Below are 17,916 nucleotides of genomic sequence, written 5' to 3'. Positions count from 1 at the left end.
GAAAATTTCATAGTATTGTTCCTTCATGGGTGTGTAAATGGGCCTGAGCTGAGCTGAGCGGGCTTAAATTTGGATTAGCATTAGGAGAGCTTACTCATGAGTAGTTTCTTAGGCTCAAGTTTGGCTCGCTTATATTTTATTTTTCTATTTATTAATTTATCTTAATATGTTTATAATTATTTTAATGTATATTTTTATTATAAAATAATGCATATTATTTATAATTATTTTTATAATACTTTTCATGTATAACAATAATATTTTTAGTGCATCAACTAAAAATATATAAACTGTAAACTCACTTAGGCTTGCAATCTTGCTCAAGCTTGATAAGTGAAACTGTAGCATACGCTAAACAAGCTTCTTTTTTTTAGCCAGGATTTCAAACAGCTCAAGTGTAGTTTGTTTATACCTTTCTCTTGAAATTTTATCGGTTATTAAATGTTTACTTGTGGTATACTTTGAAATAAAGAGGCAATTGTATTTTTCTTTCTCAGAAAAAAAAAGAAGGAAAAGTAATAATAATTAAAATAAGTCCTTAAAATCACGCGTGGCCCCACTCAACGGTCGTTTGCTTAATTGCCGGCTATTTGGAGTCACCTTTACTTTACCTCATTTTATTATAGATCCGTTGGAGCTTCTACACACCACCTAAAACACGCTTGCTTTTTAACTTTTATGTACATTATTATTATTGTTTCGTTTTAAAAAGTAATAACTAATAAACGATAGTTCCCTTTAACCTTTTGGTGTTTCCTGTAGAATACTCCTAATATTTTTGGTCTTATTTTATTTTTGTTGTTACTTTTTGATTTCTTATGCAACACTTTATGCTATTGAATACAATACTTTGAATGTCAACAAAAGGTTTTTGAAACCGAGAGTCTTAGCGAGAGCAGTCTTTCTATCGCTTAGGATAGAAGAATAGTTTATCCCTATCCTATCCTTTAGACCTATCCATTCTATAGTTTGTTTGTTTACTTGTTTAAAAAGTAATCAATTATAATTTTATGAATTTTTTTTTTTGTTATTTAGAATACCCCTAATATTATAAAATATTTGTATTTTATTTTTGTTGTTACTTTTTGATTTCTTGTGCTCACTTCATGCTTTTGAAACCGAGAGTCTTAGCGATAGCATTCTTTCTATAAGTGAGTTGCTTGTCAAGTATAATTGTATAAGTTGAATTTTTCCTAATCCTATTGGTTTCCTGGGTACTGGCTGGCACCATGAGTTTTTCCCGACGGATTCAAACTCTTTATGGCTATAAAAAAAATCTTAGAATCATGATTGAGAATTGAAAACCCCGTAATACTTAACCGGTCCTAGTTTACTACAATCAGGTTTCATTTTGATGTGTATTTCAATTGTTTGAATCGAGCGTCACATACCCACCTACTCGACTCGTATTCGTATATATAATTATACCAATTAATGTATGTTATATCCACATATGTACAGCATGATACTTTACCCTCAATAACCGAGTGAGTCTTTCAAAGATGCGTGCAACAGTTAATACTATTTTTAATGCTTCAGACCTAACTTGTTTAAAAACATCATCAATGAGGAAACCCACACCCAATATTATTAGACCAGAAGATGAATTACTAATTTGCTATAATATAATAATATTGAAACGGGTAGATCGGCATAAAAGGTGGAGTAATATAGAAACCCATCCATATCACCAAACGGCAATTATGAAAACGCGTTATCAATCGACCAAACCACTATAGCAAACAGCTAAGGAATCCAACTCTAATAATAATAATATTAATCACGCTCCTCCACGACACACTTTAATTTGCCCAACATCACTACTTATTTTCTGCCTAATTTAATTATTGGTTACATATTAGCTTGTATTTGTATTAACAAATCCAACTACACCAAAAATATAATGCTCATGGATTGAAATTAAAATCACTATTTCGATCCAATCAACGGCACATGATCATTCATGAAATATAAAACATTTTTTTAAGCATATCTCAAATAAAAAAAAAATCCTACTAATAAAATTATACACATGTATTACTGAAATTATGTGTGAGACACGTCACGAGTTTTTACGAGTTGACACTTGACACGAATATCATCTATCCAACACTATAATCCGAGATTTTTATTTTTATTTTATACTTGACGTATATAATACTGTAAAACTACATATTCACAACCAAAAAATATGATTATATATAAAATAGTAGTAATGATTAAAGTTAAACCATGAAACTCAATACTTGTTTCTTTAAAATCTCTTAAATCTTGTCATAAAATTCACAACTACTCTAAAACTCTGTTTTTACACCAAAAGAATGCATAGAAATTAATAAAAACAGTACTTAAAAAGTTACAAGTGTATGAAATGTAGCTCTCAATATATTATTGGTTCTGAAATGAATCTCCCTACGTATATTTGTTTGCATAAATATGATATGATTATCCTAAAAGGTTCATTACATAACACTAAATTATAACAAGAAAAAAATAGAAATCTAAGTCGTTTAATTTTTTATTAATAGTTCACATTTATTTAATCTTTCCTTACACACAAATATGTTTATTATGTACATAAAAACCATCAAATTAATCTATTCATGTGTTTGACGCACACGCATGTAAGTTCTATATATAAACGAAATTTGTTCATATCTTGTTTTGAATGTCAGAAAGATGAATAAATATTGCATTTCAGTCATTTCATTATATTATAATTTTTTATAAAATTAAATAATTAGTTTATATTGTACTCTGTCAAGAGATCCCATTTAAAAATTTTAAAATAATAATAATAAAAAATATATAAGAAATACTCTAACGGATCCAATTTCAAGAAAAAGACATTTTCCCAACTCCACAAAATTAGGACTCACTCCCATTATAAAGTCCATTCACATCTTCATATTATGTTCACAATCTAAACAAAACATTAACACTCTCTTCAAATTGTTATTTGCAATCAACAAATAAGTAAATAACAATATGCCTACATTCTACTCAAGAATATTCATCTTCTACAACCTCATCTACTCAACTTTCCTTTACATCCTCCCCAAAACCCTCAAACACTTCCTTCCAAAATCAAAAACTCATCAAGAACAAGTTCAAAACAACGTCGTGGACGTGACCAGCGTGTCACATCCACGACAGGTGGAGCAACCACTTATGAACCACGAGGAGTTGGAACACATATTCCAAATATTCGACAAAAACGGAGATGGAAGAATCAGCAAACACGAGCTGCATGACTCGTTAACAAGCATGCACATATTCATGTCAGAAGTAGAACTTGAGAACATGATTGAGAAAATTGACATAAACGGTGATGGGTGTGTGGATGTTGAGGAGTTTGGTGAGATGTATAGAATGATTATGGAAAAGCAAGATGAAGAGGATATGATGGATGCTTTTAATGTGTTTGATCAGAACGGAGACGGGTATATCGCGGTGGAGGAGTTGAAGGCGGTTTTCGAGTCGTTGGGGTTGAAGCAAGGGAGGAGGGTGGAGGAGTGTAGGAGGATGATTATGAAGGTGGATGTGGATGGTGATGGGAGGGTTAGTTTTAGTGAGTTTAAGGAGATGATGAGAGCTGGTGGTTTTGCTAATTTGGCTCAAAATTAAATCTATGTTTTTTTTTTTTTTTTTTTGAATCTTGTTCATTTTTATTTATTTATTTTTATATGATTATTTTGTTGTACATAGATTGATTGATTGATTTTAGTTTATTCGTTGATTTTAATTTAACCTTTATTTAAGAATGTAAAGTTCTTGTTGTATTCAATGTACTGGTGAAGCTTGGGTTTAGTCACAGCGGTGGTGACCGAAGTCACGGACCCGATATCTCGGGAGTGACCGTGCTCAATACATATAAAAAATTTCGGACAAAATCGTAAAAATTTACCATACTAAACGAAAAAGCAGCAGTGACCGGGGTCACTCTAGGTTCCTCTTATACTTCACCCCTGAATTCAATGTAAGGTTATTGTGGTACTCAATGTATTATTTTATCAGCTTGGCTCTTGAACAATCTTTTAGTGTTCTTCTCTGTATAATGGAACCATAATGCTTTTAAAAAAGACATCATCCTAGCAATAACAAAGAATTTTCTGAGTTGGCCTTTCACTGGTGAGTTGGCCATCGGGTCAACGCATCAAGCTATGCATAGTTCAATCATTGATTAGTGACTCAATTATATGTATAATTATATCAATAGACTCACCTTATGTGTAGGACTAATGATGGAAGGAGGTGTTGGGAGTTACAACCGTCCATTGCTAGTTTGACGAGGATGACACAAGACTGTTTCAGAAGGAAACCGATTAACTCGTAAAATAAACTGTCAAAAGTTCTAAATTATAGATATTAGTAACATATTACATATGAAATGAAAGATCTATATAATTTACTCTTTGATTATTGAGTAAGAGAGTATTATTTTATGTTTCCTTTTTACTTTTACTTTTACGTTTACTTTTATGTCGTCAAAACATTAAATTAAAAGACTCGGACAAACACAAACACCTGGAAGGCTGGAAACATAGCTGGTAGAGGAGAAATAGACCTGAAATTGGTTGAAAAAAATGAGCCGGAATTTGGTTGAAATGGTTGACAAATTGCATTCACATAAGTGTGTAGTTATATATCCCTCTCCAAATTCGTTTTGCTTTTCTCCTTTTCAACTTGGTTTTTTAAACGCCCTGCTTGCGGTACGCGCATATAATGTATATATGTGTGAACCCTCGGGTGGGCAAAAGTAAAATTGCACTAATTTTGACGTTATTTTACTAATCTCGTGAAAATAACGTTAAAAGTGGAGGAAGGTTAATCAGGCATCATGTGGTGGCGTTGATAGCCGAAAGACAAGGGCACATGCACCAATCAGCCGGTGTCCCGATGATTGAGTGCTATGTACCTTATGTCCAAGGCTTGATGCAAAACTACTATCGAGCCGGGGGTCTCACCGGAAGCAGCCTCTCTATCCCTATGGGATAGAGGTAAGGCTGTCTACATCTTACCCTCCTCAGACCCTACCATAGCATTGCTATTGGTGGGATATACTGAGTACGATGATGATGATGATGAACTTGGTTTTTTAATAAAAAATACTAATAATTTTGCTAGTAAGCAATAACTTTATATGTCAACTTGGACCAAAGACACAATATTTATATGCAACTAACACCACCTTGTTTGGTTGAAACCATACAATATGTTGGTTGGTGCGAACCGATATGACTTTTGGTTTTGATCGACCGCTTTGAGTAAGACTCAAATGAATCGTTTATTGGGGCGTTCTCACTTGGAACCCACAAAAGGGGCGTTTCTCCCCGGACCATTGTTTTTTGGTAAAGCCGGAAAACAAATTAGTCCCGAATTGATGTGCACTCTACACCTGCTAGCAAACATGTTATCATTTGAATTCATATTCCAATTCTAACGAACCATGTGAATCAAACATGTTAGAAAAGAAACTAAAATCCCAATTCCATTGGATTATGCTAAACAAACACCAAGGACTAACACAAATAACACAACAACTTGTAACAATAAAAAGATATAGAAAATAAAAAAAGAACACAGCAATCAGCATTCAATACCAATTCCAACCAACCATGCTCTCTCCTTTCATAATCACTTGAATTGCCAGAATCTCGAATCCGAATGCCGATACTCCATTAGAACCTCAACCTTCATACCGAAAATCACAAGTATAATCACTAGAGCCATTATTTCCATGTAAACCTTTATTTGATCTATAACTATCTGGTGTTGACAAAGATCCCCACTGGGTCCCACTTAAACAACCACCGGGATCTTCATCGACTTCAACACCATCCATCCAACCGCCCCTACTCGTTGGTTGAGATGAAGTTGAGTATCCAAGTTGTGTTTTATTCCTATTACAACCCTTATCTACCGCTTGAGGCGCAGATCTAACCACTACATTCTCTGTATAATCTTGTACATTACTCTGCTTCGCCTTTTTCCTCCTTCGCTTCTAAAGAAACAAAAAAAAACATCTTAAAATTTGTTACAACATAATATGGCATGTAGACTAAAGCAGAGTCTTATTACCTTAGCAGAAGTTTTACACTTGCGTGACTTATGGCCTTCCTGACCGCATTTGTAGCAATAACTAGGTGATGCCTCTGCATATGCACTTACACTTGAACTCGTATGTGTACATTTCTGTCAACAAAATCAGAATCATAAAACTAAAAATATCAAAAAAAAAAAATTCCTAAAAGGCCAGCATCTAATCATGTAACCAATATCGTTCATTTCCTTATGATTTATGAATAGGTTGATTCACAATATATTGGTTCATTATTTCGAAACTGATACTTTTGGGTCCACCTTTTAATACTTTTCCTATTCGGGTCGCAATATTATGTTCAACTGGTCTAACGAAGATACACTAAAATTTTGATCCAAATTGGACAAGAATGGGAAAACAGTAATTTCAAATATGTGATCACTTACTAACTTTGATAAAAGATTAATCATTACAGATATAGCAAGTGATGACATACCAAACCAGTATGGCCCAGTTGACCACATCTGTAACAAGAAGCCTCAGTCGGGCCTTCACCATAGTCAACACAACAAAGATGGCCCATATTATTGCAAATGTAACATTTAATTTCCTGAAGGAAAAAAAGTGTCATGGGTGAGTTTTAAGTTGAAATAACAAAAAATACTAACGAAACGAAACAAGAAGCACAAATGCTTAGTTTGTTAATATTGAAACAGACTAGAAAACGAGATTGACCATTTGACCTTGAGGTCATCCACAGCGTAGACCACAGTCTTGCATGTATACATTTCATGCCCAGAATCACCACATTTTAAACAAATTTTATCCTTTTCGACTCCCTCGGTGTACATTTCTGGGCAGTCTTTTGCAAAATGACCACTTTTTTTGCAGTAAAAACATCCCTTTCCCTGCAGAAAAAAGTTAAAACTAAAATAATGAATACAAGTTATATTGTAAAGTTATTAAGTTATGATTCATGATCATTAAACTAACAGTTTGTATAATATATTATAGATCCTAACCTGCTTGCATTGCTTTCCATTGTGCTCTGAACTCGCACATATAAAACACGGCTTCTTGCGGTTAGCTGCTGAACAACTGGTAACTGTATGACCGCCTTCGCCACAATTATAGCAATGTTCAAAACTGCAATCCTGAGGATCAAAATACCTCGTCCTCCGCTGAATATAATAATTAAGTCATTACATGATTTATCATAGCATTTGGATTGCAAAGTGATATCTTAATGCATTTATTCAACTTACAAGCAACTTCCGTAGTACCGAGTTATCAGATTTCTCCACATGATTAATCTCCAAACACGCGCCAATATCTTTTGATTCGTCATTCTCTTTCTTTAATATCACATCTTTAACCTAACGCAGCCATAATATTTTCCATATTAGCCAATTTACTACTAACAAAAGAAATGTTATGATAATTCCAAAAGTGATTTGAAATTGTAATCAACACTAATCAAAGAAAATTAAAGCAGATTAGATCCAGAGTGTTAGGAACAAAGTGACGATGCGGAAGCGAAACAACACATTAGCACAAACGAATCTCACGCAGAACATGAGAAAATAAGCAACAAGACAATATAACATAGTTCAGTCAAGGTGACCCACGTCCATGGCTGCAACTAGGGGTGCAAACGAGCTGAGCCGCACACGAGCTACTTGAGATCCTATCGATTAAAAGCTCAAAACTAGCTAAGCCTTATCGAGCTCGAGCAAAACAGGATCCTCAATTTCATTAAGCTTGTTTAGTTATCGAGCCCGAGCTCAAGCCTTGTAGGGAAAGATCACGCCTTAACGAGCCTAGTGCATTTTTGCGTTTTACCTCTTTTGGACACAGCCCAGCTTTGGCTCATTTAACGGCTTAACGTACTGCACATGACGAGCTCGAGCCAAGCTTAGGCTTGCTTATCAGAATATATAAAAATAATTAAAAAAACTTATATAAATTAATTTTAATAATTTATAAAACGCCGAACTCAAGCTTTAGAAAAAGAGCTTCAAGCAAGGCGACCTCGAGCTCGAGCTCTCGTAAATCAAAACAAGCCGAACCTAGGCTCGGCTCGTTTGCACCTGTAAGCTGCAACTGGTGTTTCTCATTATTAGCTCAAGTGGAAGATTACGATTACATAACTATTCGACCGATTTCGGCTTTAATACCTAGTGCAAATCTTAACATAAAACAAGAACAACAAATATATAAATACAATAATAATAATAATAATGAATTAGATCTAATGATGAGCTTACATCGTTTAGTGTTCTGGTGATCTCAAACTTATTATTATTATTGGCATCTGTGACGATGATTTGAGAATTGAAAGCATATGATGAAGGATGAGTGTAGCTATCACCGTTACTACTAGATGCTGTTGTTGATACTGAATTTGCCACCATTTTTAAGCATGACTTTTGCTGCTGCTGCTGAGAAACAATTGGGGCTAGATTGGATGAATTCAAGTTGATTCAATTGAATTGAATTGAATTGCATCAGTACATAGTACTAGTAGTCTTCTTCTTATCCGATTTGCCGGAATGGAGATCTGCAGAAACCCAGTGTTATGTTTAGGGGATATTTATATTTTTTAAATTAAATACACAAAAATGTTTCTAAGAAAAAACAAAATAAGCCAACATGGATATTAACCTTTTAAGTTTTACGTATACAAAATATGTAATTTTCAGTTTTATATATATAAACACGTTTTGGCCATAAATTAGCGGTAAACCGTTGATTTTTGCTGGAATCTCACAGGAAACCGTCAATTTTGGCCAAAATCTCGTGAAAAAGGCTGAATAAGTCCGATTAATCCTGATTTTTGCTGAATTTGACCATTGACTGATTAGCCCAAAATTAATCAGCATGGTAGGACTAGCTAAATCGGTGTCTAGTCAGGATTTTTACAACACTGATCTTCACACACCACATTTCGTCTACGCTGCCCCATAGGGGACTAGCTATTTTGTGTGTCCTCTTCGTACACTTGTCAGTCATGAGTGGCCTGTATAGCCCGTTTAACCTTATACGAGCTGTACATACCTAATGAGGATGATATATGAAAATCATATCCATTTTAAAATCTTGATATTATACATAAGCTTTTTAATTTAATAACCATTAAAGTACACTTTTAAAATGCTTTATAACGATTAAATGCTATTAAACCAATTTGGATTTTTTTTTCACCCTCTGTTCAAGACTATAACATCAATCATTCGAGTAGAAACACCATTATGCATCTTTGACTTTTTTAGAACGACGAATTTCTTGTGTTTTATGTCATCATCCTCTTCAATTTCGAGAGCTCTGTTGCCTTTTGTCAGACTATGCTGTCTTAGCCGGACGGCCCAGACCCAAACTGGCTTCAGAGTTTGGCTTGATCGTTCTCCTGGGAAATAATACCGCTGGCTGCCACTTCGCATTCGTTGTGTTACCACAAGAGCATAACTATCTGGCGTAACACACAGTGGGACTAAAACCCCGGTGAGCTCAGGATCAAACTGACAGCCTCGCAAGGCCTAGCTTAAATCCACCATTGTCAATATCAATCCAAAGTTTCACAAGTGATGATCGAACTTGGGTCTTCATTAGAAAATCGAAGCCTCCTATCACTATGCCAAAAATGGGGATCTATGCATACGTTAATACCCATTTTTCTTCTTCTTTTTCTTTCAAATTTTCATAAATTTGGTTGTCTCAACAAGGTGTGTAAATGAGCTGAGATTAGACTTGAGCTTGACTCATTTCGAACTCTCTCCTATAGCCAAAGCTCAGTTTTGAGTTGTTTTTTTCAAGCTCGGATCGTTTATTATTAATTAATTAATTAATAATTTATACTCATGTTTAATTACTTTTACATATTCTAAAAATGAAACAAAACTTTAACAAGTCTATGCTCGGCTCGAGTTTTAGTTGTGCAATGCTAGATTGATACATAGACGTATAAAAGAAAAAAAAAATGCTTATTAAAACTTGACAAACCTAAAGAAGCTTCCAAACAAGACTCAAAATTCAAGCTCTGTAACTAAACAAGCTTTGTTTAAAACTCCGGCTCGAAACAACTAGGTTTGTTTCGAGCTTTTTATTGGTCCGGTCGGAGCTCGAGAAACTAGCAAGCAGCTAGGTTTGTATTGGGATTCAGTTATGGAGAAGCAATGGCCTGTACGGACCAGCAACAGGAACGCAACAACCCAAAAGACACCATTGAAGAAGAAGATGATGATGAAACAGTCACCGGATTGGGTTCTTACAAAGGCAAAGTGAGAATGGTGGTAGGAGATCCATCTGATGAGATGATACTCCTTTGGGGCCTCCAACAGCCGATGGTTTCTAAGCCTAATGCCTTTGTTTCTCAGTCTTCTCTCAAATTATCAATCGATGCTTGCGGCCGCTCTATTTCTATTTCCCAGTCTCCATCTTCCTTGGTAACTCTCCGTTTTTTAAGCTCCGGCTCGTTTATTATTTATTAATTAATTTATACATATTATTAAATTTAAATTGTTTTTCTATATTTCGATAAATACCTTAACAAGCCTAAGCTCTGACCAACCTCGTGTGCATTACCTTAAACGTTCCAAAGCTCAGCTCAAGTTTGCTAGAGAGTTAAAATTTAGAAAGTGCACTATGCTCGTTAAGGCTTAAGGAGCCTAAACAGTCAGGTTCGAGCTTGGGCTTGATAACTAAGCGAGCTCTATTTGAGGCTCTGGCTTAGCTCGGGCTCGATAACTAAGCGAGCTCTATTTGAGGCTCAGGCTAAGCTCGGGCTTGATAACTAAACGAGCTGCATTTGAGGGTCGGCTTGTTTTGAGCCTTTTCTCGATCCGATCTCTAGTAGTTCACGAGCGACTCGGCTCGTTTGCACCCTAACTATGTCCACAGGCTGCAACCAAGAATTTTTTTATTGTTTTATGCTCTCAACACTCGATAAGAAATTACAATTACAAGGTTTACAACTTACAATGTATAGAGATAGATAAGCGTTCTAGCTTAGGGAACAAAAATACATAAACGAGCTGCCGGTCCAAAACTTCTCAAGTCTTCAATCTTCGTTAATTTTAAATCTGTTCCATTCTCTTATTATGTTAGCATGTGATCTTAGGCATATCCAGTTTCAGTTACTCAAGTTAATTATTTTAATTTCATTTAATGTTAAATTTTAGGGTACTCCTGGAGTAACTGGATCAGTAATGTGGGACAGTGGAATTGTTCTAGGGAAGTTTCTAGAGCATGCGGTGGAAACAGGATTACTTGTTCTGCAAGGCAAGAAGGTTGTTGAGTTAGGCGCAGGCTGCGGTTTAGCCGGGTAACAATTTTTATTTATCTTTTGCTCTCAGCTTAAAAGAAAATTATAATATTCTGATTTTGTGTTTTCAGTTGTATTGCAGCTCTTTTAGGTTCTCAAGTTATCCTTACAGATATGCCGGACCGATTAAGGCTTTTAAAAAAGAACATTGAAGATAATTTGTATGGAGACGTGCGAGGTTCTGCAACAGTTAACGAGCTCACCTGGGGTGATCGCCCCGACCCAGAATTGGTTGAACCTTTACCTGATTTTGGTAATTTCTGTTATACAAAATTACAATTTTACCCTTGGTTTTATAATTCTTATGTTACTCATTTACGAGTTGATTATTTACGAATGTAGTGATTGGATCGGATGTGATCTATAGTGAAGAAGCCGTGGCAGATTTGTTAGAAACTCTAGTGGATCTCAGTGGGGCCGGCACGACAGTTATTCTCGCTGGAGAACTTAGAAATGGTAGTTAATTTGTGTTTTTAACATGTTTCATTATTGGCATCATATGATAAGCCCTTGGTTTTTGTTGTTTTGTCAGATGCTGTTCTTGAATGCTTTATGGAAGCAGCAATGGCGGATTTTATCATAGGTCGCGTTGATCAAGCCGGTTGGCATCCGGATTATTGTAGTCCTCGTGTTGCTATGTACGTGCTTGTTAAGAAGATAAAACCACAGTAATCGCGTGTTGAATACACATTGAGAATCAGATGTTAAGATTGTTTAATATACATATAGCCAGTGAATCATGTTTGTCTTTGGCTTAGATGATTTGAGTTGTGTTACACAGTATCTAGGGTTGTGCACTGTAATGTTTGGCTGGTTTTGATGAAAGTTATAGGTCGAACTGCTAACTATGGTTTCGAGGAACAATAAACCCAATAGGTTGGTACTGGTTTTGCGATTTAATGATTCAGATTGGCTGTTTGGACCGATTTGTTTTGTGTTTTCTTTCTAAATTATTAGTTTGTATATTATCGATAAAATGGTAAAAACGATTTATGATCAGAAGACTTATTCATAATTATATAATTAAAAAATAGAAGTAATTATATACAAATGATAAAATCGGTAAACCATCAAAACTAACAAAGAATTTGACACACTGTGTGGGCCATTTTCTGCAACGAAGATTTTTAAAAAATCGACAATTTTGTGCAATCAAAAGCTAGTAATTCACTAATTTGACACACTGTGTGGGCCATTTTCTGCAACGAAGATTCGTTTAAAAAAGAAAATGTAATCATTCATTTTAACAGGGAAAATTCCAACACTATGTATAGTTGCTAACACAATGTTCCCGATACTACTACCGGACCTAATTTCTTATGTGCAAGATAGAATGAAAGGATATAATGGGAATTACTTAGAAATTATCCTTGGCCTGTCGAATCACACCCAATGCTTCTGCATCACTTGCATCAGCCGGAATATTCAATGCGCGACGTATTTCTCGACTTGAAGTACGCAAGAAAGGATTACACAACTTCTCCTTCTTTAAGGTCGTTGGAATCTGAAGCACAAAACCAATAGTCAAAAGACGCTTAAAACTGATGAATATAGAAAGGTTAAATTATAACTTAAAAATCAATAAAAACTACCGTTGGTAATTGCTTTTTATGAAGATTGGCAATATTGGCTGCATATGACTGTAATTCTTCATTTCCGGGCTCAACAGATAATGCAAACTTTGAATTACTCTGTCAATAGCAAGCCTACTATTAAACTTCCGAGCTTGATTGTAGACCACATGATTGAAAACATATAAAAAAAATAATAATAAAATAAAAAACTTACCAATGTATATTCATGCCCACAGTATATATTTGTGTTTTCTGGCAACAATAATAACTTCTCCAGGGACAAATGCATCTAAAGCACAAAAGTAATCAAATCAGTTTGTATAATAATTAAAATGCGTCCTCCTCGTTATGATTAAAAGTAGAATAGTAGTCTGGTTACCTGTTCAGGTGTGCCTTCAAATAGTTTACCACATGATAAGCTGAATAAAGTGTCTCCAGTGAAAATAGCCCCAGAAGCCGGAAAATAAAAGCAAATATGGCCTGCAAGCACAAAAACAAAGAATTAACAGTTTGCTATGTCTATTATCCTCTTCATTTTCAAAGAATGTGTTACCTCTTTCAGTAATCCTAAGTTTAAACATTTACAGAGTTGTTAATTCAAATAATGGTACATGCAACATCTAAAGTGTATTAGATAATAGGAAACCTTTAGTGTGGCCCGGGGTTGCAATCACATGCACCTCGTGCCCAGCAAACATCCATGTGTCACCATCGTTCAAGCTGATATCAATGCCAGGAATTCTATCCCTGTCGATATTTGATCCGATTACCTGCATGATTGCAAACACAAAGTTGAAGATAACTATATTATTTAATGAACTCACATAATAAGAAAATAACAATTTCAACAAGACTAATGAGATGCTAAATTGCTAAGGTCTCACAAATTGTGCCTTCATTAGCTTTGCATAATGTTTTATGTAAATGTATTTGTGTCATCTATTTTGTAATCATATCCCTATATTCAACTTATTTTATGCCAAATCATATGGGATTGTTATATTTTGTATCTTATCATCTAATTCTTTATGTATTTCACAACAAATAAACCATAAGAATATACAAACACCAAATCCATGGTTATAAAACATATAATATTCTACTACTGCAACAGAAGATTGGCATCCAAGCAACCGATGCTATCTAGTATTATCACACATAATCATCAATTCAACAAAATTGCAAAACCTGGCTTCTTAGATGCAAAAGATCATGACCAAACCATGCCATCAAAGTTCAAACAGACCTATATATGTTTTCTTGCAAACCCAAAACAAACAGCTACCACTAGTAGCATTCTTAGCAACAGATTATTCACATATTCAACCACAAGTCAATAACTAAAGAATGTGTGGCCTACTGCAATCGTGCTGCCATAACATATAATCTCTTATAACATCTTGGAAAGGAAAATTGATACCCTTTAAGTTCTCATCATGAGGACATTTTGATATTTCAAAACATGCAACTACTGATGAAGACATTTAAAAAACTATGTACTCTATGATAGAACATAAGTTGCTAATGATCCTGTGAATCTGTGATATATAATTACAATCATGGATGGAAAAATGCACCACCTAAGAAAGTCTATTTCTTATCTATGTGCCTAAGACCATTCAGAAATTCCATGAATTAGACATTATGTTAAAGAACAAAACTTAACATCCTAAACATTACAAATTGCACAAAAAAAATGATATATGGCTCACCTTTGCCCCGTACCTTGCTTTCAAATCAACATTCCCACCAGTGTGATCATTATGGTGATGAGTATTTAAAATGTAGTTCAGATTCCGATTGTTCCTGCCCAAAGCATCTACTATTGGTAAAGATTCAGAAGGATCAACCACTCCAACAGTCCCAGTATCCAAATCATGCAAAAGATATGCATAATTATCCTTAAGACATGGTACCTAATGACGCCAGCAAACCGATAGACAACAAATTAAGGTAGTTAGTGACTGTGTTTGTGTGGTTCAGTTATGCATTTAGTTATAAACATTCATTTATTATTGTATGAAGTAAAAGCTCACCAACTCAATTTGTAATGATGAAGACAATTTGGAAATGCTACATAAATGGGAAACACCAAGAGATCGACTAACTCCTCGCAAGGTTTTAAATGGAAATGAAAATAACTGCATAAACCCGTACATAAGGTTTTTCCTAAGGCAGATTTGCCTTAGACCTGGCCATACACAGACCATCCTTCTCCCCTGAAATATCAGAAAACAATAAAAAGAACTTCAATTGTCAACTTGCAACACAAAATATGCCTTAACAAACCACAAATGTTTATACGAATACATCAATGCTAGCATAATACTGCCATCAAATCACCCAATATAAGTATGTAACTAAAGAAATGACAAGAAGTAAGTTGCCAGTTTCCACAAAAACAGAGTAATTCACACACAATGTCATATCAGATATTCAGGTTAGCTACTTGCAAGGAAATAATTAAGCATTAACCCTAAGACTGTACAGAGTAACTTAACATATGCATATGCAAACAAGTGATATTAATGTCCTTTAAAACCACAAATATCTTCAACATTCAGCATTCCTCTAAAATACCTAAATTCAATCAGTAATTTAGAACATTGTAATCTAACTACGTGTGACCTATAAGTATATTCCGCATTGAATGTCCTGTTCAACCGCAATTGAATCCATAAATCTCAATGAAGTAGATCAGAAACTAAAACTAGATCGGAAATTGTATAAACTTGCAAACAGTTTAGATGAATCAGATAGTAAGTTACCAGACTCCACAAAACCGAGTGATTCACACACAATGTTATATCAGATATTCAGATCAGCTACTTGCGGAAAAACAATCAACAAGCACTCTCAACCCGAAGGCAGCAATATATGCAACAAATGATAATAATAATAATAATAATAACATCTAAAACCACAAATATCTTCAACATTTAAGTATCAGTTCCAGTAAAAAGCGTGCACTACACGCATTCCTCATAAATACCTAAATTCAATCAGTAATGTAAAAAATCGTAATCTAACTACGCGTGGCCTAAAAGTATATTCCGCACTAACCGCAACGGAACTGCTAAAGTAAATCGAAACTAGATCGGCAATTGTACAAACTAAAACACACAATTAGCCAAGGAACGATTAAACGATACTGCAAGTAGTTACGATCGTGGATTGATTGAGGGAATTAGAAGAGTGTAATTGAATAATCGGATAGTGAAATATACCTCGGTGGGAGGTAGTGCAGCCATGGCGGAAGGTAGAAGTGAGCATTTGCATTTTGGTGTGTGCTTTTTGTAATGTGATGTAATGATGCGGTGTCTCCCAACCAGAAGAGAGAGAAATTAAATGATGAATGATATACGGGTACGGGTTGTATTGTGTATGTAGTTCGACTACCACGCCATCCACGCGTTTCTTTTTGTTTCCTTTTTCAAGGGAAATTTCCCAAAATAGCCGTATTTTATTTTGGGAAAGAGATTCCAATTTTATCCCCCAAAGTTAATAATTCTAAAAATGTCACATTCTAACTCATCTTTAATCATGCGTTAGGAAATCTAACACGTTTTTAACGACATGTTAGTATAACACGTCGTCAAATACGTGTTAGATTTCCTAACGCATAGTCAAAGATGAGTTAAGCCTCTAAAATACATGGTCAACGACGTGTTAGCATCAAACGTATAGTCAAAGACATGTTAGCCTTTTGTTTGGTTTTTTTTAAATATTATATTATTATAACTAATTTTACTTATATTTGGTTTTATTTATAACTTCTAATATAAAAATTTTTATAACTTACTCCAACTCGAGCCGTATCAAATTAATATCGAAATGTTTAATAAAATTTGACCCCGCACGGTTTTAAATAAGATTTTTGTTAACATATAGATAAAAATACGCATGCCTTCTCAGTAAATTCGAAATAATATAAAAAATTTTATATTAGAAGTTATAAAAAACAAATATAAGTAAAATTAGTTATAATAATATAATATTTAAAAAAAACAAAAAAAAACCTAACATGTCTTTGGCTATACGTTTGATGCTAACACGTCGTTGACCATGTGTTTTGGAGGCCTAACTCATCTTTGACCATGCGTTAGGAAATCTAGCACGTCTTTAACGACGTGTTAGTATCATTCTTGGACAGTGCAAAACACGAGACGGCTTCTTCGGGGTTGGTGTCACTGATAACGTTTGTCATCAAGATACCACTTGTCGGTTGCCATAACTGAGGGGAAACATTTGCAGTAGCCTAGAAAAGGCATCATATGATGAGTTATAATGGGACATTTTTGGAATTATTAACTTTATGGGACAAAATTGGAATCTCTTTCCAAAATATGGCCATTTTGAGAATTTCCCCCCTTTTTAATCTTACCCCTAATCTATGTTTTTTTTTATTAAGGATAAGCAATTTCGTTACTGGTATCAAATTTGATACTGTCGGTGCTAAGTTTTGAGTTTTCGGTAATGGTACGGTTCGCTATGTTTTGCATGAAGTACCAGTACACCGGTACCAAATATTTTCAAATTTCGGGATCGGTACCAGTACCGTCCCGAGCTCATCCCTATTAATTATATTTTGGTACATCCTTTCCAATATGGCTTGTAATCCCTGTTAATTATATTATGATACGTCCTTTCCAATATGATGTGTAAGGGTAGGAAGTCTGGGTTCTCCAATAGAGACTCAGTTTCGGTCCCCACAGACAACACTTTGGAGAGGGTATGGGTGGCTCAATGAAGGAATACCGAGATTTTTGTGATAGCCGGTTCGATCTTGAGGGCGTCAGAGTTTTACCACTAGTGGGACAGTGGGTTTTCCTTAAAACTGGAGATAACTAGGAGGAGCTTAAGGGCTCCTGTATGGCTGGATTGAGTCACATGGCGGTGACCTTTTGCCATTAAGTCATCCCGTACGGAATTGCTAGACAGTTCTCTGTTTGTTGGCTATTCAAAAAAATATATATTCT

At 34.8% G+C, this 17,916-nt stretch overlaps 3 protein-coding genes and 1 pseudogene across 4 annotated transcripts; 2 read left to right on the top strand and 2 right to left on the bottom strand.

Moving 5' to 3' along the window:
• Window positions 1-2,976: 2,976 nt before the first annotated feature.
• LOC143596856 (calmodulin-like protein 3 pseudogene) lies at window positions 2,977-3,656 on the top strand (annotated as a pseudogene).
• A 1,962-nt stretch (window positions 3,657-5,618) lies between these two features.
• Window positions 5,619-8,457, bottom strand: LOC143596852 (uncharacterized). Its single transcript, XM_077075514.1, has 7 exons — window positions 8,311-8,457; window positions 7,309-7,419; window positions 7,066-7,224; window positions 6,787-6,951; window positions 6,540-6,653; window positions 6,082-6,195; window positions 5,619-6,004 (listed from the first exon to the last, which is right to left on the bottom strand). Exons 1-7 carry the CDS (start codon window positions 8,455-8,457, stop codon window positions 5,690-5,692), a joined length of 1,125 nt encoding a protein of 374 aa, XP_076931629.1. The 3' UTR covers window positions 5,619-5,689.
• Window positions 8,458-10,215: 1,758 nt separating this feature from the next.
• On the top strand, window positions 10,216-12,073 carry LOC143596850 (uncharacterized). The gene is made up of 5 exons (XM_077075513.1): window positions 10,216-10,485; window positions 11,221-11,363; window positions 11,435-11,616; window positions 11,706-11,819; window positions 11,896-12,073. Exons 1-5 carry the CDS (start codon window positions 10,216-10,218, stop codon window positions 12,033-12,035), a joined length of 849 nt encoding a protein of 282 aa, XP_076931628.1. The 3' UTR covers window positions 12,036-12,073.
• Window positions 12,074-12,618: 545 nt separating this feature from the next.
• LOC143596855 (putative hydroxyacylglutathione hydrolase 2, chloroplastic) lies at window positions 12,619-16,228 on the bottom strand. 2 transcript variants are annotated; one of them, XM_077075518.1, is made up of 8 exons: window positions 16,165-16,228; window positions 14,974-15,156; window positions 14,650-14,853; window positions 13,584-13,707; window positions 13,317-13,417; window positions 13,152-13,226; window positions 12,956-13,054; window positions 12,627-12,867 (listed from the first exon to the last, which is right to left on the bottom strand). In XM_077075518.1, exons 1-8 carry the CDS (start codon window positions 16,186-16,188, stop codon window positions 12,721-12,723), a joined length of 957 nt encoding a protein of 318 aa, XP_076931633.1. In that variant the 5' UTR covers window positions 16,189-16,228; the 3' UTR covers window positions 12,627-12,720. The 2 variants fall into 2 exon arrangements, with proteins under 2 accessions (XP_076931634.1, XP_076931633.1); XM_077075519.1 differs by lacking the exon at window positions 12,956-13,054 and having other exon boundaries at window positions 12,619-12,840.
• Between the last annotated feature and the right edge of the window lie 1,688 nt (window positions 16,229-17,916).

This window comes from Bidens hawaiensis, unplaced genomic scaffold (assembly GCF_021521415.1).
Source record: "Bidens hawaiensis isolate Kalapana, Puna unplaced genomic scaffold, B.hawaiensis_p1.1 tig00047156_1, whole genome shotgun sequence".
In the NCBI taxonomy this organism is placed as follows: Eukaryota; Viridiplantae; Streptophyta; class Magnoliopsida; order Asterales; family Asteraceae; genus Bidens; species Bidens hawaiensis.
The sequence above is the reverse complement of the archived record's forward strand: the minus strand, read 5'-3'. Positions and strand labels throughout refer to the sequence as shown.

Bases quoted from the DNA above. Each gene is read 5' to 3' on its own strand.
- LOC143596855 (XM_077075518.1), bottom strand. From the start codon at position 16,188: ATGGCTGCACTACCTCCCACCGAG. The intron at 13,708-14,649 runs GTGAGCCATATA...GCAATCATGCAG, and splicing joins AAGCAAGGTACGGGGCAAAG to GTAATCGGATCAAATATCGA. The intron at 13,418-13,583 runs GTTTCCTATTAT...TTGTGCTTGCAG, and splicing joins AACCCCGGGCCACACTAAAG to GCCATATTTGCTTTTATTTT.
- LOC143596852 (XM_077075514.1), bottom strand. From the start codon at position 8,457: ATGGTGGCAAATTCAGTATCAACAACAGCATCTAGTAGTAACGGTGAT. The intron at 7,225-7,308 runs GTAAGTTGAATA...TATTATATTCAG, and splicing joins CGGTACTACGGAAGTTGCTT to CGGAGGACGAGGTATTTTGA. The intron at 6,196-6,539 runs GTATGTCATCAC...TTTTGTTGACAG, and splicing joins AACTGGGCCATACTGGTTTG to AAATGTACACATACGAGTTC.
- LOC143596850 (XM_077075513.1), top strand. From the start codon at position 10,216: ATGGCCTGTACGGACCAGCAACAGGAACGCAACAACCCAAAAGACACC. The intron at 11,617-11,705 runs GTAATTTCTGTT...TTACGAATGTAG, and splicing joins TGAACCTTTACCTGATTTTG to TGATTGGATCGGATGTGATC. The intron at 11,820-11,895 runs GTAGTTAATTTG...TTGTTTTGTCAG, and splicing joins CGCTGGAGAACTTAGAAATG to ATGCTGTTCTTGAATGCTTT.